Here is a 21,446-nt window from a genome sequence, read left to right on the forward strand (position 1 = left end):
CTAAAGGACTCCAGTGGACAGATAATAACCAATTCAAAGGAGATCAAACTAAAATAGAAGGAATGTACTGAAACACTGTACAGAAGACTTGTCAACATCCAAGATACCTTAGAAGATATTCCCTACTTATAATAACCTCTAGCACTAGAAGATGAAGTTAGATCAGCACTTTGTTACCAAGTTGGAAGGCTACAGGAAACGATGGAAGACCCACTGAAATAAGGCAAGCAACAGAAGAAGAATCAGTAAAGATTCTAACCAAGCTACGCGAGCAAATCTGGTGAACGACACGGTGTCCAACAGATTGAAAGAGGTCAATCTACGTCCCAGTGCAAAAAAAGAGAGACTTAACAGAGTGTGCAAGCTTTTGTACTGTATCCTTAATTTCATGTGCTAGCAAAATAATGCTTACAATCATCCAACACAGATTAGAGCCCTACACGGAAAAAGAGATGCCAGATGTTCAAGCTGGGTTTAGAAAAGGCTGAGAAACATGAGACATTATGGCCGATGCACACTAGATAATTAAGAAAGTCAAAGAATACCAAAAAGAAGTCAGTATGTGCTTCACTGATAGTAGAAGGGCCTTTGTGTTGATCATGTCAAGCTATGAAATGAGTTCAGAAAAAGGGAATCCCAGAGCCTCTCACTGTCCTCATGAGAAACGTATATACAGGTCAGGAAGCGACAGTATGGACAGAGCGTGGTGAAACAGACTGGCTTCTGGTTGGCAAAGGAGTGCAACAAGGATGAATGTTATGTTAAGGGAAATTGGATTGGGAGAAGATGAATGTGGTTTTAAAACTGGAGGAAGAAACATCAGTAATGCTGATGACATTACTCTAATAGCTGAAAAGGCAAAGGATCTGCAAAGTCTACTAATAAAAGAGAAGGAGCATAGTGAAAAAATGAAACCAATTCTAATATAAAGAGGACCAAATTAATGACAACAGATACAACAACCAGCCTTAGAATTGATAATGAACGTATTGAAGTGGTAGACAGCTTCTGCCTTTTAGGATCAACCATCAACAGTAGAACAGCAAGCAGTCAAGAAATACACTGCAGACGGGCACTCAGTAGAGCAGCCATGAAGGCCTTGGAGAAGATCTTCAGATGCCATGATGTGTCTGTACCTACAAAGATCAGAATCGTGCAAGCCATGGAATTCCCTGTGACACCCTATGGAAGCCAAGGTTGGACTTTGAAGAAGCAGGATAAGAAGAGTATTGCTGCTTTTGAGCGTTGGTGTTGGAGAAGACTCCAGGGAATACTGTGGACAGCCAAGAAAACTAACAAATGGATCATTGAACAAATCAGCCCAGAGTTCTCCCTTGCGGCCCAAATGGTCAGGCTCAAGTGATCCTCCTTTGGACACATGATGTGAAAACCCAGCTCTCTGGAGAAGGCTCTGAAGCTGGGAAAGGTGGGCAGAAAGAGAAGAGGACGACCAGCAGCAAGGTGGAGGGACTCGGTTACGCTGGTGACAGATGCACTGTTGGGAGAGCTGAAGGATCAAGTTGAGGGCAGATTGTCATGGAGAAAAATCTATCTAGATGGTTGCTAAGAGTCGACACTGACTTGATGGCACATAATCAATCAATCAATCAATCAATCAATCAATCTTCTTCCTCATCCCAGGGCTGAATCTCTGGGCAGGGTGGGTTGTTCTTCCACTCCAGTCCAGTCCAGTCCATATTAATGAGGTTATGTCCTTTCCAGCAGCATTTGAAACATGAACCCCTCCCTCTTTCTCTGCTCTCCCTTACACTTTTTATGTTCTATCTATTTTATGTTCTATATCTAAGGCGTGTATGTGCCACTCTTACAGGTGCTTTCTAAGCATTTTCCCCTTTTCTGCCGATGTGTTTTTGGGCTTGGGCTGACTCGTTTGCCTTTCCTAAGAAAGGTAGGACCTTGGCACAGCCCCGGCCAGGCGCTCCCCCCGCCACGGGCGGCATCTCCGTCACTGTCTTAGGATGTTTTCAGCACGGGCAGTCAACCCTCATGGCTATGGGTGTAACTACACGCAAAATCAGCAGCATATGGTGAACAATGCAAGATCAGCAGCATCGGAAGAGAGGCAGCAGCCAAGAGCCGGGGGAAAGTGGGGAGGCGGCCAGGCGTTTGGGCTTTATTTCTGTTATGTCGATTTAGACGGCCACCCACCTCACAGATGGCCCTCTGGGCAGCGCACGTAGGGTTAAAACCAAGCACACCTCATAAGAAATATAAGAGAAATCACGGCGCCCGAAAACAAACCCTTCTCCAGTCACAAACAAGGCCCACTCCCCCAACCTCCAGGCCCCAGGCCCAAGGGGACATCCAAGTCTTCAGCCTTACGGACAAGACTGGGCCTCCCCCCGTCGTGGGCGCCTTAAGCCCTCCAGCTTGATGCCAGTCTTGTGGGATGTCCTTGTTCTGTCTCCTTCGGCAGGTCCATGGCCACGGGCCAGATGCCCACCAGAAGTCCTGCGCCAGGGGAAGGGGGCCATCTGCATCTGCAGCCGAGCATCAGACCGCTCGGTTTCAGCCCCATGGTGCAAGGCCTGAGCCTCTAATGGCCAGCCCGGCTGGGAGCCTCCGGATGGGCTGCTGAACGTCTTTCCTTCCCGCACAGCCAAGGGCAAAGGGCCGGGGATTATGTGAATGGACGTCCAGGCACGGGGGGCAGGGGGGAGACATACTGAGTTATGAGCACGGGATTGGCAAACGCGCCCACTCGCTAAGGTCTGAAGGCCCATTCCCACATGTGGCTGAGGGTTGGACCCACCCTCGCACACACAAGGGCTTACATAACATCTGGAAGCTGGCCAACCAGAACAGGTTTTCTCAGCTATGGGTATTGCAGACATCGAAGGTGTGCATTGCACAACCCTCGAAAGCCACCAGTGGCATTATCAGCAAGAAGGAGTTCCTGCCCAGAGATCAGGTTTTTGCAGCTGAAGTGGGGATCGCCTTCCTCCTGAGGCCGGCCACCCGGGCACAAGGGCAGCTGCCAGCGTGGGGAGGAGGCGTCCCATGGATCCCCAGCATGCCTTGCTCAACGAGGGGCAGGAGGGCGAGACGGTAAGAGTGGCAGTGCCCCATCCCCACCCCGGTTCAGTTTTCCAGGAACCCCCACAGCTGCCCCCACCGGACCGCTGGGCTGCACTGGCTTCTGCTCGCCTATCGCTGCCCACCCCACGGCCCAGCAGCTGTGGAAGGAACAGCCCCAACGGTTAGGGGCCATCCTTTGGGGGATGCTCGGGTTCCCCTCCTGTAATTCAAGGCGGGTGGGCGGGGATCTGCTGCTGGTCATTCCTCAGGGACTGGAGGGGGAGGTTGGTGGGGATGGGGAGGGAAGAGAGAAGTTGGCATCGCCTGGAAACATTGTCCAGTTCCAGTCCTCATCAGCCGTGTCCTTTTCCAAGCAAATCCTCCAATTCCAGGGGTCTTAACTGAGGCCGTTTCGTTCACTTTATTCTTCTGTTTTGAGCTGCTCCTGCAAATCTTTCACAAATCCCCCTGCAGAAAACAACACTTGCTGCCTTTCGGCTGCATAAAGGTACTTTTCTGTATTTGAAAACCCCTTTCCTGTGCGTTGATGGTGTTGGAAAGGGGAGTTCTGCTCTTTGGGTTTTCTGCGGTGAGGTCCATGCCTGGTCCGTGGGTGAAGGGATTCCTTCCTCCTGCAGCCGGCATTTGTGGGTTTTCCGGAGTATGAGTTCTGCCTCTCCTCTCCGACATCAGTGACAGAACCTATTTGGGAGCCTGTTTATAAGATCCAAGCTGGTATGTCTTGGCCCCTCTTCCTATAAACCTGAGTCAGCAGCGAAGTGCGGAGGCTGCTCGAAACACGGCTGCCTTCCTGGGGCGTATTAACAGGAGCACAGAGTCCAGATCACAGGAAGCGATGGTCCCCCTCTGCTCAGCTCTGCTCAGACCCCACTGGGAGTTCTGTGTCCAGTTCTGGGCACCAGGTCCCAAAAGGAGGGGATGACCTGCAGGATATTTAGAGGAGGGCTGCTAAGATGGTGAGAGGTCTGGAAACCAAGCTCTGCGAGGAAAGGTTAAAGGATCCGGTACGTTTAGCCTGCAGAGGGATGGATTAAGGGAGATGCTTCAGATATCTGAAGGGTGGTGACACACAGAAGGCGTGAAGTTACTCTCTGCTGATCCAAAGGGCGGGACCAGAGTCAGTGGACTAAAACTACTGCACAAGGAAATGGGTTCAGTCCAGATGCCAGGAAGAACTCTCTAATGCAGGAGCTGCCCGCCAGTGGAACAGGCCGCCACATGAAGTGCTGTGTTCTCCTTACTTCGAGCAGAGGCTGTCCAAAACACTTTCGCAACTGCAGAGTGAGCGAGTGTGCTTAAGCTGAGAGGTTCCTCATAGGAATAACTCCAGTGATGGAGATGTAGAGGAAGAGGAAGAGAGCTCTCTTCTCTCTAAGGGAAAGGAATGCCAGGTGGCCATGCTCCTGTTACGCACCAGGGACAGATGTGGCCAGAAACAGACTCAGTCAGGCCCCATCCAGCTTTCTTGGCTCAGAGCAACATCTGCCAGGCAGGACCAACAGCTGTCCTCTCCAGATGTGTTAACCTTAAAAAAAACCCCAAATCCTGTTTGAAATGAGTCATTCTCCTTTATCCTTTGTCCTAATGGCATTTTGGCTCCATTCGTACAATCAGGAGGTTAAAAGGGGTGCGGTTGTTTGAAGTTCAATGTGTTGCTGGCACCAGCCATTATCTTACATGTTGTGTGAATCAGGCGATCATGTTAAGCTAGAATACAGCTTGTTTTGCAGTGTGGTGGTTTGGGTCTGACATGCTGTAGGAATACAGGAATTGCATCAGGTTAACCTGAATCGAGCCATTGATTCTCTGTTCCAAAGCGCTTTGTATTTAAAAAGATTGGTTTGCGGGGTGAATAAAGTCTCATTTGCTGGGATAACTCTGGCATAAGACATCAGGACTGTGCAGGCCTCTCTCTGCCCCACCTTATACCAGAGAAAATCAAGGAGGGATAATTCCGGGTTTCTCTCGTGCGCTTTCCTCTTTCGGAGGACTGAGAAATCCTGTCTGAAGATCCCCCTTGACAGGTCCCCTTCCCCTTCCCGGCTGCGATCACTGCAGGGACGACTTTGGGTTTCCAAGTGGATCTCTAGGATGAAAGACAAGTGAGGCATAACTATGATCTCCATACTAGAAAACCATTATCCTGCTAACTGGCTGCATTTACACCATACACTTAATCTGGTTATGGAATGAACACACTTTTTGGATTTGCACTACATAACAAACCATAAACTAAACAACTGGACGGGGTTGATACAATGCATTCAGCTACCCCAAAAATGAACCAAGCTTTGCACACTATACAAATGCAGCAAGTAGGTCATTCACTGACTTGGTTAAGTCTATCGTGTGCGTAAAGCCAATAGCTGTGTGTGGATCACACAATAAGTTCATCCAACTTATCAAATTAATTTATTTTTGGAAAGGCAATGCACAGAATCTCACCCTCTCTCTGTCTTGCGCACACACGTAGTCTCCTTTGTTGGTTTATGGTTCCATATATTGTGTGAACCCAGGAAATGGATTAATTTATTAACTGGGTTAGGGATATTGTGTGAACGCAGTCAAGGGTCCTTTCATCCATGGGTACCACTGTAAAAATGCACAGGTTGCAGTTTTGCTGGAAGATTTTGATTTGTGTTGCACAAAAAGTCATTCCTTGTTGCACTGCTGCAGAAGAGTTCCATTTTGCATAGTGCCCTGGGGAAGAAATTAAGCCGTTCGAATGTTATTACATGTTTTGGCACAGAGCTCCTGAGCATAGTGAGAGTATAAACTGTAGCAGCAAGTATTTAACAAGCAAATACACTTCAAGAGGACATTGTTTCTTCGTTGCATTAGGCTGTCTGAGTTAGATGCAAGACGAAGTGGTTGCAAAGACTGCTAGAGCAAGATGCTAGTGGAAAGTTTTGCCACTGCACAGTGCAAGTCTAACCCACTCACCTCTGTCTTTGCGTTTCCTCTGTAGCCAATCATTCTTATGCCTCTGCAGCTTCTTGTTGCTTAATTATAGATCTGGCTTATTGTCTTTGTTCTGAGGTCTTGACCCTGGAATGCTACTGATCACGTCCATGTGTGCTTGAGCTGTCTTCGCAAGCCCACCATAAAGTGTGTGAGTTACTCTGCCGTTCTGCGTGAGTAGGCAAGTCGAACGTCATCTCGTGTCTGTGGGGCCTAATGGGAAGGGAGAGAAAATGTAAATCAAAAAATGGGATATAAGTCAACAGAGAATTTCCCTCTCCAACAGCGCCGAGCAGCAAGGTTTTCAGAAGGCAGAAGGGCTTGCCCATCAAAGGTCAGGAAGGCTCCCTGGGCCATGCCTGGATCGCAGCCCAGAGAACCTCCCTTGGCGTAGCCAGGGGTGGCGAGGCTAACTGGCACATTGCCCTCCCCAGTCTGAGGCTAGCTGGCAATGGCTAGCAGGGCCGGGGTGAAGACTCAGGTGCTGAGAGCAAGTGCCGACGCTTCTGGGGCAGGCGGGGCGGGGGACATGACAGCCTGTGGGGGAGAATTCCCCATGACCTAATTTATGACCGGAGACTGCAGGATCTGCTCGAGCCGAGTTTATCTGAACAGCGCTGGGGACAGATCTCAAGATTCGGCCGACTGAAGGAGGGTACAAGCAACTTTTATATGGCCATATAATCAGTGCTAACCAGAAATGATGTCAAACGCCAATCATAACATGGTTTAGGTTTTCTGCTTATAGTGAGAATACACAGTTAATAAAACAGGTTGGCACAAGTCAGTTTTTGTGGTCAGTTACTTCCTAGTTTTCCCATTTAAAAATACAAGCGCTGATTTAAGATAACTCGTGAGCCAGCATCGGCAAATGCCCGAGCGAGCTATTCAGGAGGCCGACTGGGGTTCAGGGGCCTCGCTGGCTTGGAGGCCTTGGTCCGGGTGTCTGCTCAGAACTCAGCGGCCTGAACGGTCTGGCTGGGGGTGGGGAGGACATGGGCCGCCCTACGGGGGGAGGCCAGCAAGGCCGGAGAACTCATGAGCCCCAGGAGGGCAAGCGGCAGAAACCAGCTCCCGTTCAACGGTTGCCTTCCTCCTCGCCTTCCTTGGCAAGCCTGATACTTGCTTCCTTTACAAGATGGCTTTCTGTGGAACCGCTCGGCTCGGTCACCTGCGCATCCCCCTTCTCCAGGACAGGAATGGACACCGCGTTCTCCCATTTCTAGGCCTCGCCCTCTGGGTCCCTATTAGTTTACACCCTGTTTACCTCCCGCTTTAGTTGATTCAATTTCTGGTTCATCAGCTGGGTTTTTCCCTATTGCACCACAGTTTCTATGGAAGTTTGTCCTTAAATATGCTTTTCTCCAGAAATGTTTGTCAATCTACAGTCCTGTTTGCAAAAGTTTCCAGTGTTGTTTCCAAAACCCTTCATCGCCTTTGCCTCCCTGAGATCCCTCCCGTGGTCACTCCTGAACGCTCCTCTTCCCTGTGACCTTCGTTCGCCTCCTGGACGGAGCTCCTCGTCCTCCTTGCCTTGTGACCTTCCTCTATTTCTTGGCGTTCTCGGCTGAGGTTTCTTCCTCTGCCCTTTCTGGCCTGATGGCGGAGGTCTTGCTGCCGGGGCGTTGGTATTCCGACTTCCCCCGACTGGCATAAAAGGTTGGCTTGAACCTCCCGAAGCTTTTCTTCTTTACGATTTTTGGAATCGTTTTACCTCTTTGGATTTCCTGTTGCCTCTTCTCTCTCCCCAGAGCTCCTCAGGTTCATTTTCACACGTTAAGCAGATTGAATCTGTGCCTTTCACTGATTTTATATCCATAGCTTGCTTTATTTATTTATAAACTCACCAATAGCCAAAACTTTCTGGGTGGTCTACAATGAAGCGCAGTAAAAATACAATTTGAATAAAGACAGGTACATTAAAATGCAAAATAAAAACACCATATAAGCTAGGCAACTGCAAGGAGGTCGTTCAAAAACTGAAATAACATGAATGAAAATGCAATTAAAGGGCAGTTAAAAAGTCTGGGGAAAAAAGGAAGGTCTTTATCTGGCACCGAAGAGTGGGCACTAGATGAGCTTCTGGGGAGGATTTCATATATGGGGTGCCACCACAGAAGAGGCTCTCCCCCTTGTAGAGGCCGACCCCAACTCTTAGCTTAATGGCAGATACGCTCTTCAGTTTGAGTGATTATCTGTTCCACGCTCTGCCCCCGAACGCCGCTGGTTGACTGAGCTGTGTTTCTCCATCGGCTTCCGGGTACTTGTTTGATTCTGAAGTGTGAATCTGGGGATGCCATGGGCACGGTGGCATTTATGTTACTTGAAGCACCTGTTGCCTGTAAATGAAGAACTCTCTTCACAAAACTCTCTTCGCCTATCTCTGCACGGTTGTGTTTCTCCCATCCCAATCTCCACGGGATTCTGGGTTCCTCCATTTCTCCCTCCCAATTGCCCAGGAGCAGTGCTGTGTCCTTCCTTGACCTAGCACCACTTGCAATTTGCCATAGAATCCCTCGGGGCCTTCGTCCATCGCGCCTGTTGTGAAGTGTGCACGTTTGCGTAACATTGCTGATTGCCAGAGACCTACTAATTCTAAGAAATATCGTTCTGTGGTTTATTGCATTATGCGGGATGCAGCGTCTCCCTCAGCCACCACGCCTGGTTTGGTTTTGTCTCTTGGAAAAATCCAGCCATGGTGGGTTTTTCTGCGCTGGCCTTGCAGAAAACCCCCGAGAAGCCTTGGTGGGGGACCCTCGGCAGGATGAGCTGCTGTTCCTCCCCGGCTGGAAAGGCAGCTTACCAGGGCTGCAACCCAAGCGAGCCGCCCGCAGCAGCTGCTCTGCAACCGGGGGGAGGAGCAGGAGGAGGAGGGGTCTCCGCCCCCTGAAGGCAGGGCCCCTGTGGGGGTCTGCCCTGGATGGAGGGGCATCTCCGCAGCGCCTCAGAGCCGCGATCCACACGCCCCCAACCACCTGTGGGCAGGTCTGGTGGTGCTTGGCACCGTACCGGCTCCTCGTAAGCAGGGGCTTGGCCTGCCTGGGGCCTGGGGCTCAGCCTGCCCCCGCTTCTCCCACCTGTTCCCCCTGCCCCCTGCCTGACCCGGACCCAGGCCCCCTTCTCAGCTGACTGTCGCCCAGCAAGGAGCCAGGGAGCATCTTGGCTGCCGTTGGGGGGCTGGCACCGAGCACACCTAGGCAAGCAGGGCAGCCTGACGTTTGGCTTCATGGGCAGCCTGTTCCACCGGCTGACCATTCGTACAGTCGGACCGTTCCTCCTGACGTCTAGCCCAAACCTCTTCCTTGCAGTTTCCACCCAGCGGCCCTGATCCTGCCCTGGGCCAAGAAGTCCCCCCCCCCCGTCTTCGGCGTCTCTGCTCCACCGAGGCGTGAGGGCTGCTCCCATCCTCTGCTCAGCCTCCTCCTCTGGAGGCGACCCACGCCCCGCGTTTTCGCCACTGCTCTGAAGGAGCCAACCTCGACTGGGGAACGGAAGCCGCTGCGATCTCTCGTTGCCAAAGCAGGCCAAGAAGCAGACGCTGAGTCTCCACGTTTGTTACCGTCTGGCTTCGAACAGCTGCCTTGTCCCTTTCCGTGGTGGAGATTTATCTCCCGCTGCAGCTGTTCCTGGCCAAACTCTTCCTCATGGAGCAAGGCGTCAGCCTGCCTGCCCCACGCCTGCCCCAGCTATGCAACTGGAGGAGACGCTGTCAATCCGTTGTATGCAAATTGCCTTTAAGGTGTTCCTACATTCTTCCTTGTTCTGACAAACTCAAACTCTCCTACAATTATTTTTTAAATGGATTTATTGATTATTAAATCATTAATAATCTATCTAATTATCACTGAAATCCCATCAAGAACCTTGCATTTGATGGGTGGAAAACACAACCTTCTGTCTATCAAAAGGGCGTACTGTATTTGAGACGGACAAGGTGACAAACCTGCATGCGCCGATCTGTATTAACCTGTTACCCGTTCACGGATCTTTCCCTTTGAACACTTAACCTTCCTTCTGCAAGCAGAAAGCAGCGTGAGAAAAGAGCTGCTTGCTCGCGTGCCTTTTTCTCTTTGCACCCAGGACATGGAATCAAAAATGAACTAACCGGCCTGGACTCACACCATGCATTAAGCCCAAAAAAGCCTAACTGAGGTCAGCAATAGCTACACTTAGGGTGTTGTGCAAATGCCACACCGAGTCTTTCACTGACCTGGCCGAGCCGGTTGGGTGGCCAGATTAATTGCTACCCTGAGTCTTCAATTACCCCTTGGAGGTACCCTGGGTGAATTACGCAGCTGACTTGTATCTGATCCATTGCTGGTTGGCTAATAACACATCATATACACACAGCTCACCTTAACTGCTGTTCCTTGCAATTGTTAGGAAATTGCTGTGGCCAGTTTCCAGCTAGTTTTGCACCCAGCCCATCCCAGATCCAGATCAGGGCAAGCGCACCTACGACTCAGCTCAGCCAGCCAAAAATGTGGCTTGAGGCTCATTTAATGAGCAGCAGCAAAGATCAGAACAGTTGACTGGCAAAACGGGGCAAGAGGAGGCAGGGCAGAGCCGGGAGATGAGCGACCGGCAACCATTCACATTATCTACAGTATATCTTCCTGCATCCGTCTATGTCAAAAGGCGCAGGGCTTTCCAGAGCCCCTGGGAAAAAGCCCGGGTAATTAGCCTGGACAGTCCCAGGGAGGGGCCTTTAGTAATTCCAGCCTTGACCCTTTTGTAGACATAATGGCAGAACGATAGAGATGGAAAATAGGACACCAGGTGATCCTCCTTTTCTGCACCACGAATGAAAGCATTTGGTTTCCGAGGATGATGTATCCAACAATCTTGCATCTGAAGATGACAAAATTAGGAATCAGATGCACCTGGCCAGATGATCTCAAGTACATCTGGTGGCAATTTTGTTCAGAGATGTTTCCGCTCTGGGAAAGGCTGCTGGGAATAGGGGCTGAGTGGATCGTAACACTGCAGGAAGGAGGCTGTCATGGAGTGCTCTTCAGAAGTTGGGGATCGTGCTGGAAAGAGCCTTCCTGCTTCTCAGGGGATCTACCTTCTGCCTCTTTCTCACCCGAAAACGGTTCTGAAGCAGAGACCTAGAGTGTGAATAGCTTGCCTCGTTCAGGCCGAACCATTATTCCTGTTTGCATTTGACATGTGAGAACAATCTGGAAAATTGCTGGGTGTCACATCCTCAGACCCTAGCGCGCTGTGGCTTTATCAGGTTGGGCAACACCTACAGCTGTATTCACACAACATGCGAAGCTGGATTAATCTTAACCCTGGTTAGGGTTTGCGCTGTCGTGTGTTGTACAGCTGCTGAGTTTATGCTTCAGTACCTTGTATGGGCTCATTCAGCCACCAGGTTGAGCACGTTGTGTGAACTCATCCGGGGTTTACCTCACACCGATGTTCTTCCCAGGAGATCTTCGGCTACAAGACCCAAGGCGTCCGCAGGGCCCTGTGCCTGGCCGGGTATCTCCTGTCCTGCGGAGGGCTCCTGCTTCTCTTCCACTGGAAACCGGAGTGGGACGTGTGGGCAAACTGCGTGCCCTGCAGCTTGGAGGAGGCCGACGTGGTGCTGCTCAGGACCACGGTAGGTGCCTCGTCCTTTGCCGAAGCAGCCCGCCTCCCCCGCAGCCGCAGCCGGGGCGTTGCGTCTTGCTCTGCACAGTACTGGCGTGGCCCCGTCTCTCCTGAGCGAGAACCCTGCTCTGCCCCGAGGCGCTGGAGAACGGGCAGCCTCCCTCCACTCTCCTGGGCACAGACATGGCTCGGACGTGCATTTCAGCGTCTCCTTTCTTGGGGTTAAACCGCGACTTGGGCGGTCCACAGCGGTTTCGTTTCTTGGCTGGGAAGCATCCACCACTTGGGCTACGAGGTCATATTCGCTTTTCAGAAATCCAAAGATCGGGCTGGTTGGAAACAGAATCCCCACCATATTCAAAGGGGGAGACAACATATTCATCGTTTCTTCCTTATTCTGATTTCATGCTGGGTCCTGGAGTTGACAGATTAAATCTGAAATCCTTAACCTGTTTCCATGGAATCTAATGTAGTCTAGAAATCTGAAATCGTTTTCCAGCATAGTTAGTCTAATGAAGATTGAGAGTTCTTGGCAACCTGACAAATCTCACTTGAAGAATTAATTATACCTTTTCTAAAATGTTTGTTATTATAGCTGAAGTTACCAGGGCCCAGAGCGAAGATTGATTGAGTGATTGAGTGATTGAGTGATTGATTATGTGCCACCAAGTCAGTGCCACCTCTTGGCGACCACAGAGACAGATTCCCTCCAGGAGGGTCTGTCCCCAGCCTGGCCCTTCGGGTCTCCCAACGGTGCCCCCATTGCCACCGTGACTGAGTCTGCCCACCTTGCTGCGGGTCGTCCTCCTCTCCTTTTCTCCTTCCACAGGGAAAGGAGTCGGCATCATTATGAGACCCGCACCTTAGTCTCCCGCTCAAGCAATAAAACAGTCCTGCTCTAACCGAAAAATCGCTAACTCTGAAGATTCTCTTCTTCCCCCCCCCCCCAGGATGAGAGTAAAAAGTACGCGCGGAAGAAGGTGATCTGGCTGGACCTTCAGAATCTCTTGGGCCATGAAAAATCGGAGTACAGCTTCAGTACAGACAAGCATTCAGTCCTCAGAAAAGCCATAAAGATGCCTGACATGAAAGTAAGCAGGGGGGGGACCTGGGGTTAACTGGAAACAGGGGGGGGCAGGGGGGGGGACCGCGGAGAGCTTTCCAACATGTCTTGCTCTGCCACCTGCTGAGTGAGTTCCATCAGGCACAGCCTGAGGTGAGAGCAAGAGCCTCTAGCGAGCAGCCGCCTCGCCTTGTCCGGTGGAAAAATGCGCGGCGCTCCACCTGCGGGCTTCTGGCGTGGCCTGCATTCCCTCCCTGGTTTCAGACCTCCGGGGCCCAGCCAGAGCCACGGTGGGGGCCTCATCGGGAGGCAGGGGGAACGTCAGCTGCGCAGCACTGCCCTGGGCACCTCCAGAGGCCACGGGGCACCCCTGTACATCGTGGCAACCCTTGGCGCCCTGCGGGGGGAGGGGGCGGGGCTGATCCTCCCTGCCGACCCACCCCGGCCCCTTCCCAGGCAGAGCAGAGCCCCAGGGCTCCTGGCTCGCTGTGCGTTCCCCCGGAGGGCGGCCCTCTGCTCCCGGCCCGGCTGAAGCGGCCACTGGGGAAGGCTAGCCAGGCCCTTGGTGTTCTCATGTGTTCGTGATCTGTTGCTCTTATAGGGGAGATATATCCAGGTACAAAAAATCCGCTATGTCTGGGATTTTTCTGAGAAACAGTTTGCCCCAGTTGGGTGAGTTTTCCGCTTCTTGGAGGAGAAGGAGGAGCCGGAGGGTCCCTGCCGATCTCCATCATGTTTCGGTGTGCCTCCTTTCCTAGGTCCCTCGAGGACAGCCACACCTGCTACGAAATGCATCACAGATTTGGGGAAGGGCTGGAGAGGAAGGAAAAGGGTCTCAGGTATGCCCCCCCCACAGCCAGCACCTCCCCCAGGTGGTCCCCCCTCCTTTCCTTCTCTTTTCACCGGGCTCTGGAAGTCGCTGAGGCTGCAGGGTCACCGGCTGGGAACTCCATCAGCCAGAAACTCACCTTCCCACAAGCCTGCGTCTTAAAACAGCTGCAGTATTAAAAAAGTTCCCCATATGCTGTATACCGGCACTGAAATATTTTCTCAGCCTTGACTCTGGCCAAGAATCGCACGTGCAAACACACACAGAATTAGATGTGCATGGACCCTCTGAACTTTTTTCTTCTTTTGTTTTAGTTCCTTCTTTCCTTTTTTTAACTCAATTTTTTTAGTCTTTGTCTTAATGTTTTATTTGTTCCGTAAGGGTTGGGAAGATTTTTCAAGTGCAGAGGGTTGCAAATAGGACACACAAGCTTGTCTGTCCAGGGAGTGAGAGGGGAGGAAGTGCGCTTGCCTGGTCTGGCCTTGGAGGTTCCTACATCCGATGGGCAGTGGGTGGGGGGCCCGGTTCCCCTGAGAGCACCTCGGGCGGCTGGGAGGGGTCCTGCCCTGGCCCGGGCTCCTTCCTCGCCTGCGGCTTGCTCCGCTCCGCTCCGCAGCACACTTGCGCTTCTCCCTCCTGCCTTCACAGGAGCTTAGTGTGCGGCCCCAACACCATCAAGATCGAAATCCGTCCCATCTGGAAACTGCTTTTTAAAGAGGTAACGGGCTCTCTGGCAAAGACTGTGAGGATGGTGCTGAGCAGGCTCGGGGTCTTGGGTCAGACCCTGAGCTCCTTTGTAAGACTTCTGCATGCTGGCAGGTCTCGGACAAAAACAAAGAGGGCGAGGAGCAAATTCAGGAAATTCACGGTATTTGACATTCCTCTTGGGAAGTCGAACAACAGCAAACCTTGCTCTCCCAAAACGATGGCGCTCTCGCAGAAACTGGAGAGAGATTATAGTCCCCGCCGTTTGCGATGCCACAGCGCAGAGCCAGCTCAGCCGTGGGCGCTGGGCAGAGGGTGGGGCTTCCTGGCAGCTCCTCCTGAGCCGTGGCGAGGGAGCTGCAGCGGATGCCAGGCGGAGGGCTGCACTTCTGGGGGCAACCAGGTGTTGGCGCGGAGCTGGCTTGCTGTTGCCTCCGGTGCAAGTCAGATCCGGCACTGGGGTTTGCAGGGGGCCCAGGCCACAAACGCCCTGGGAAGGCCGTGGAGGCCTGTGTGGCTCGAGGGCACCCTGCGTGGCCTACCAACGTCACGCCTGTCCTTGCTGTTGCTGCAAGGCTGAACGTCTGTGGGCACTTTGTCAGGTGCCCCACGGCGGCCCTGACAGCCGGTCTGCGTTCTCTGCCGGCAGATCCTGAACCCCTTCTACGTCTTCCAAGCCTTCACCCTGTCCCTCTGGCTCTCCCAAGGCTACATTGAGTTCTCCGTGGCCATCATCATCCTCTCCGTGATCTCCATTGCGCTGACCGTGTATGACCTTCGGCAGGTGAGCAAACACCGCTGCCCCGGCCAGAAGGCCGGCCCTGCCCATTGCGATCTCGCGGAAGAGGGGTTGCCGCCCCACCCTCACTTGACGGACTTGTTAGATCAGCGCCCTGCCTGTCCCCAGGCGCTCAAGGAAGTACATGTGCACACCCTCCTCCAATTTCCCCCCATAACCACAACCCTCTGAGGGAGGCAGGGGAGAGAGAGGCTGAGCCAAAGTCACTTGGTCAGCTTCTGTGGCTGGGACTCCCTGGTCCAGTGGTTCTCCTTACTCTGGCTTTGTTCAGAGATGGAGTGACCTGCTCAGGGGACTCTGCACATGCTCAGGTGACTTTCAGCATACTGATCGCTTCCTGGGTTGCAAAGCTGCCTTTGGGGTGATGAGCCTGTTTTGGGGATGGACCTGACCGGGGGATCCCCAGGCCCTGAGGCAGCTGCCCCGGCAGACTTCTCCCCTTGGGGGTCGATGTGGGGAGGGGTCCCGGGGAAGACCGACTCCTCCTCCAGCTCTCCCAAAGGGGCCTGAAGCGTCTTTCTCCCAGGGCTGCTTTTTGTGGGGGAGGGAGGCGCTTTGCAGTTCTGGACTTAGGGTACGGGGGAACAGAGCTCTCTTCCCCCAATTCGTTTTTCGTGGGTGTTTCTTGCGCTGATGCCCGAGAGCCCGAGACGTGCCCTTTGGCCTCTGGCTCTGGAGCGCCGTGTCACAGAGTTGCCCATTTTCACTCTTCGGTCGCTTGGAGCAAGAACACCTCAGCTGCAGATGAGCACGGGAGTCCTGGTGCCCCTCTCGGCTTCCCGCCCCGGGAAGCGAAGGGCAGAGGAGGCGGGGGGGCCCAGCCCCAGCGGGAATCCACACAGGGGCTGAGTCAGTCCCGGGGTCCAGGCTCTGCCTCCGGCCCAGAGGGAAAGGGGAGCGTGCGCCCCCGCCTTCTCCCTGCTAACCCCCATCTCCCCTTGGCAATGAGCCTCGCCTTTCGGGAGAGGCCTTTGTCCTGCTGTTCTCCCCCCGAAATCTGCGGTTTTAGTAGACAGGGCCAGTTGTCCATCTTTGCTCTCCAACGGCTTCTCAGTCTTCTGTCACCATCCAAAAGACTCTGAAGGAGAGAAATGGATAACGCTCCCCCACGCTTTCGTGGGTCGTCCCTCTGGGAAAACCCTTTCTGTGTGTGTGTGTGTGTGTGTGTGTGTGTGTGTGAGAGAGAGAGAGAAAGAGAGAGAGAGATGGGTAAATGGCTTTCTTATTTATTAGTCACGTTTATATAGCTGCCCGTCTCACAGAAAGTGACTCTACATTTTCCATTGATAAAATTTGGCAAATCTCACGCACCCCCCCGGGATGTGGATGAGCCTTCCCCCCCCTGCCAGAAAGAGGGAGGCAGGGGAGATGGACTGAGCTGGGGGCAGGGGCAGAGGCGGTCCAGGGCCAGCCCTTTAACCTTCTCCCCTGCCCCCCCCCCCCAGCAATCCCTCAAGCTGCACAAGCTGGTGGAGGAGCACAACCGGGTCCAAGTCACAGTCTGGATGAAAGGCGAAGGTGGGTGTGGTGAGCCGATATCCCTCCCCTCCCCTTCCCTCCCCTCCCCACATCTCCCTCCCCCCCAGCCACTTGGGGAGAGGGGCTTCCACGCTGCCTTCTCGGGCTCCCTGATCACTCCAGCAATGTGACGTGGGGCCAAGGTCTCCTTCAGTCCAGGCAGGCTGGCCAAGAGAAGCGTCCAGGAAGGTTTTTCTGCCAGTCTCCTTCCCAAACCACCGCAGTTCCTGGAGCAACAAAAGTCTCCTCGCCTCCCCTGCGTACAAAAGCGAAGCGAAGAGAAATGGTTAGATGGCTTCAGTCCATGTGGTGTGGCAGATTTGTGATCAGGCGAATGTGGCATCTCTCTCTTTCTTGTCCTCGCCAGGGAGTTGCACCTTGGAGTCTTGCCACTTAGTCCCGGGCGACGTCCTTCTCCTGGAAGGCCAGCGGTTCTCCCTGCCGTGTGATGCCATCCTGCTAGAGGGGAGCTGCGTGGTCAATGAGGGGATGCTCACAGGTACAAGCCGGCAGTTCGTGTGTCTGGTGGTGCTTCTGCTCCCCCCAGCCTGTGGGTCTGGCAGGCAGAGAAAGGGGTCTTGCTGGGGGGGACGTGGGGAGAGGGTTGGTGGGCCGGTTTTACGTGAAACTCTGGCTGTTTCATGATGGAGGTGACTCGCCACCAAGGGTGCCCTGCGCAGCTGCAGCCATCCAACCGGGAGAGCGTTCCCCGTGGCTGCCGGCAGCAGCCCGTCCTCCCTCTGGCTGCATCTCCGCTCTGCAAGCTGCTTCCGTCCGTGGACGCCTGTCCTTGAAGGCCATTTCTAGGCTTAGCTGCGTGTTTGCTTGGAGACCCACCCGCAGATAATGGCAGCTGGTGGAGAAATGGAGCCACGAAGCCCTTGAACCTCCCCGTCTCCCGGAGCGCAGTAAGGGCAGCGAAGGAAGAGGCTCCTCTTGCTCCCGGCTTCCATTTCCCTCCGTTTCTCCTCCTGAATCAGAATTCAGCCCGTACGTTCCTTGGGGCAGTGGCCGGTACCCCTGTCGAGGAGGGGGGCGGGGCACTGGGCTGTGTGGACTCTTCCATGACCTTTAGGTGAAAGTGTTCCGGTCACGAAGACCCCCCTGCCTCACACCGACAACACCATGCCCTGGAAAGTGTACGGGATGGGGGATTACCGGCGGCACGTCCTCTTCTGTGGCACGGAGGTGATCCAGACCAGGCGGGCAGGCCCAGGGCCCGTCCGGGCCGTTGTGCTGCAAACAGGTGAGTCCAAGCAGCGGCGGCTTTGCCGGGAACAGCGCAGTCTGGCCCCCTGGTCCAGACAGAAGGTACGCCGGAGGCCCCGAGGAAAGGGGAGCGGCGATGCCGTACTTAAGCCAGCAAAGGAACTAGCAGGAACGATGCCAAAGCAGGAAGAACAACAGCTCAGATTAAGCCCCCCTTTTAGGGCGTGGCCCTCGGTGATCTCTGAGGGCCGTTTCAGCTTTGTGAACCTGTTCCATTGTTCCGCGTTAATCCAGGATGCCCGCAGCCTTCGCGTAATAACCTTTCTGGTGCCAAACCGTACCATATGCTCACAAGCGAACAAGAGCAGCCGGGCAGAGAAGCCCGCAGGGCTGCCGCGTTCTGCAGGAAGGGTCCCGTTTCACGGAGCGATTCCAAGCGGCATCGATCCCAGCGGCTGATCCTTGAGCCGGCGCTAGGCCCGCCCTTGAACCTGGGGGTCGGTTCTGCGCAGGGCGGATCTTCCTGCTTCCCAGGAACCGGGCCCCCTTCGCAGAGCTGCAGGAAGGCAGCGGCTCTGCAGAGTCCCACCTGGGCAGCTGATTCTCCCCCGGGGGTCCCAGCGGCCCCTTTACAGGCGGGACAAGGTGAGGCATTTTCCGTGAGGGAAATCTGGCTTTGAAATGAACCAGGAACCTTTCTCTGCAGAGACGCCCCTGCTCGCGTGGGCTGCTCTGGCTGGGCTCCCTCCTCCGGAAGGCGGGACGCTGCCTGAGCCCTCGGCAGCCTTTGCCACAGGGATGAAAGAGGCCTTCTTTCTTTCTGGAAAGCGGGGCCAGCTGAGGAACCCCCTGAGATGCTGAGCTGGGAGCAGCCACCCCTTTTGCATAATCCTCAGCCGGGACAGGTTACGCCTGCTTTGGCCTGGGCAAAGGGGGCCCTCGGAAGCTTCCAGGCTGTCTCCCCCCACCCCGAGACAGCTTTGGACTGGCACCCTGAGTCCCCCTCGCCTGCTGCATGTTCCCCTGCAGGCTTCAGTACCGCCAAGGGAGACCTGGTGAGGTCCATCCTCTACCCAAAGCCACTAAACTTCAGGCTTTACCGAGAAGCCTTCCAGTTCATCGTGGGCCTGGCTGTGGTTGGGATCTTGGGGCTGATCTACGCAACCTGCGTGTACGTGATCCAGAAGGTGGGTCCCGGAAGAGCCCCAGAATAACTCAGGGCCCCCAAGAAAGCTTCACGGGCCAGCAGGAGACCCAGCGCTGCTGCTGCTGCTGCTGCTGCTGCTGCTGCTGCTCCCTCCCTCCGCCTGGCTGGGCGCTGCTGGGTGCACGGGGAGGAGACGGGGCTCAAGCAGCAGCAAAGGCTTGCAGTGAGGAGGACCGATGCACCTCTGCTGGGAAATCCTTGCCAATCCCCCCCCCCCCCACACTCCAATTTTGTCTCTCAGCTTTGGGCGGGCCTTTTCCCCTAAAGAAAAGAGGTTCATGGTTGGCAAGTTTGGGGCATGCACAGATTCCAGGGGGCGGGAAGGGGCGGGAGGGTTTGCGCTTACCTGGGACGGTGCCCGGAGGATGTTCTTTGGCTGAAGGCTGCCCAGAAAGGCTGAACCGAGGTGCAGATGCTGCACAGCTGGCACCTCAACAGTTTCCCTTGTTCGCAATGGCTGCTTGCTTAGCAAAGCGGAGGACCGTCCTGGGAATCGAGTCTGAGCATTTAAAGGAGTGGGGTCAGCCCGGGTTCCCTTGCTGGGTATTTTCCGACAGGGTTCCTGCACGCTGGGAAGTCTGGGGCAGTTGCCCGGTATCCTGAGCCCAGCCTGGGTTAATGGCCTGCAGCCTTCCCTTGCTTGCAATGGCCCCCTTGCAACTGGCAGCAAGGGACAGGCCGACCTCCCCCACCACGTGTGCTCCTCTCAGAAGAGACTGTGAACACCCTCCCCATCTTGGGAAGAGCGGCCCCCCAGCACTGCCAAACTTCCACCCCCTGATCAGGGCTGCCTTTCTCGGGGGGGGCGGGTGGAGCTGAGCAACCTACACGGGCTCCTTGGCTCAGCCCGCCCACCCCAACCACGGTGTCCTTTCCCAGCAACCCGTGTCGGACACTGTGGCCATGGCACTCCTGCTCCTGACCGTTGCCGTCCCCCCAGCCATCCCAGCGGCCTTGACCACCAGCATTGTCTATGCCCAGCGGAGGCTCACCAAGAAGAAAATTTTCTGCATCAGTCCCCAGAGGATCAACATCTGCGGCCAAATCAACTTGGTGTGCTTTGATAAGGTGCAGCCATGTCTGTGTGTGAGTGTGTGAGTGTGAGTGTGAGTGAAGGGCTCCTCTTGGGGGGGCGGCCTGTCTTCTGGGAGGCTGTTCCCAGCCGGCTCCACCTCCTCAGGGCCGCTGCCCTGGCAAAGGGGGTCAAGCAGCTCTTCCACCCGCAGAGCGCGGCTCTCCCCAGGCTCCGGCCCCGCCTTGGGCATGGCCCTCCTGTCCCCTCTCCCCTCCCTTGTCTCCATTCACAAAAGTGGGGGCGGCCGTGCCTGCACCCCTGCCCCGGGGGGCTTAACCATGGTGCTTCCTTCAACCCAGACAGGCACCCTAACCGAGGACGGGCTGGATCTCTGGGGTGTCGTTCCTTGCCAGAACAAGAGGTAGGAAACGCTGGATGGAAATCTGAGAGGCGTTTGCAATCTCGGCCATCAGTCATGGATGCACAGAGACTGAGCGCGATGCCGGGAAAAAACATCTTTTCTTAGCTGAGAGCCACACTGAGGGGTGGAGGGCTGCAGAGTGGGTGGGGTGCCATCACACACAGGTGTTTGGGGGAAATTAAGGGGGAGAAAACAGTGATCAGCCTGCTTGGGGGCAGATTTATAACCTTCATCTGTTGCTCCCCAGAGCATGGTAGTACATGTGTCTGGCCGAAGGAGCTCTGGGGACTGGAGGAAGGGGACTTGGGGGTGTCCGGTTGCCCCCTGCCCTGGGCTGCCTCCTTCCTGGTTCCCCCTTGGGGGAATGACACGGACCAGAGCCTTGCAGCTCCTCGGTGGCCCCCAGCCGGCCATTTTCTTAGCTGACCTGCCCTGGAGGCACAGAAACTCCCCTGCCCAGGGGATGTTGGCATTCAGGCCCAAGTACGGCCAAAGTAGGAGTGAGCTGCCCAGGGGTCTCCTGCCATAAAGCAGGTGGCACATCTGCCCAGGGAGCCAGCTGGGAAATGACCTCCTTCTGCTCCGCACACAAGTGAGCTCATTCCACCCTCTGCCTCAGCTTCCAGAGCGTACACAGCTTCTCAGGGGCCCCTTTGGCCTGGGGGCCCTTATGCAGCGCCATGGCCACTTGCCACTCCCTTTTGCTGCTGGATGGGAAGATCCAGGGAGATCCGCTGGACCTGAAGATGTTTGAGGGCACGGACTGGGTGAGCCTAACGCCCTTCTAACTGCTTCCACCACCCTTAAGTTTTCCAGCTCTTGCAGGGGAATTGCAGGGAGGGGGAAGAAGGTGCCTTCCTTTTCCTCGGGGCTGCAGTGGGCACTACCAGCTACGTTCCTGCCAGAGTCACTCATTGCCACGTTTTGGGCTGGCACAGAGGGGTGAACAAGATGGACAGTCTCCCCTGCTAACAGATTGCATGCTGAGTTCTGGGCTCCCTGAATTGCGGGAATGGGTTATCGGATGGAAACAGGCGGCATGAAAGAGCAAGTTCCAG

The 21,446-nt window shown here is 54.6% G+C and overlaps 1 protein-coding gene across 1 annotated transcript in view; it reads left to right on the forward strand.

The window, feature by feature from the left end:
- Window positions 1-21,446, forward strand: part of ATP13A5 (ATPase 13A5) — a 38,164-nt gene that overhangs the window by 2,791 nt on the left and 13,927 nt on the right. Inside the window, exons 2-15 of the mRNA XM_088132202.1 lie at window positions 11,459-11,632; window positions 12,573-12,713; window positions 13,287-13,357; window positions 13,444-13,524; window positions 14,163-14,310; window positions 14,869-15,003; window positions 16,464-16,536; window positions 16,904-17,035; window positions 17,612-17,782; window positions 18,040-18,390; window positions 18,775-18,932; window positions 19,832-20,020; window positions 20,327-20,388; window positions 21,008-21,155. Coding sequence (XP_087988328.1) covers window positions 11,459-11,632; window positions 12,573-12,713; window positions 13,287-13,357; window positions 13,444-13,524; window positions 14,163-14,310; window positions 14,869-15,003; window positions 16,464-16,536; window positions 16,904-17,035; window positions 17,612-17,782; window positions 18,040-18,390; window positions 18,775-18,932; window positions 19,832-20,020; window positions 20,327-20,388; window positions 21,008-21,155 — 2,034 coding nt within the window. The remainder of the gene's footprint in view (window positions 1-11,458; window positions 11,633-12,572; window positions 12,714-13,286; window positions 13,358-13,443; window positions 13,525-14,162; window positions 14,311-14,868; window positions 15,004-16,463; window positions 16,537-16,903; window positions 17,036-17,611; window positions 17,783-18,039; window positions 18,391-18,774; window positions 18,933-19,831; window positions 20,021-20,326; window positions 20,389-21,007; window positions 21,156-21,446) is intronic.

This window comes from Python bivittatus, unplaced genomic scaffold, assembly GCF_059951505.1.
Source record: "Python bivittatus isolate LINGU-HERP-01145 unplaced genomic scaffold, Pbiv_v1 ctg000980_np1212, whole genome shotgun sequence".
Lineage (NCBI taxonomy): Eukaryota > Metazoa > Chordata > Lepidosauria > Squamata > Pythonidae > Python > Python bivittatus.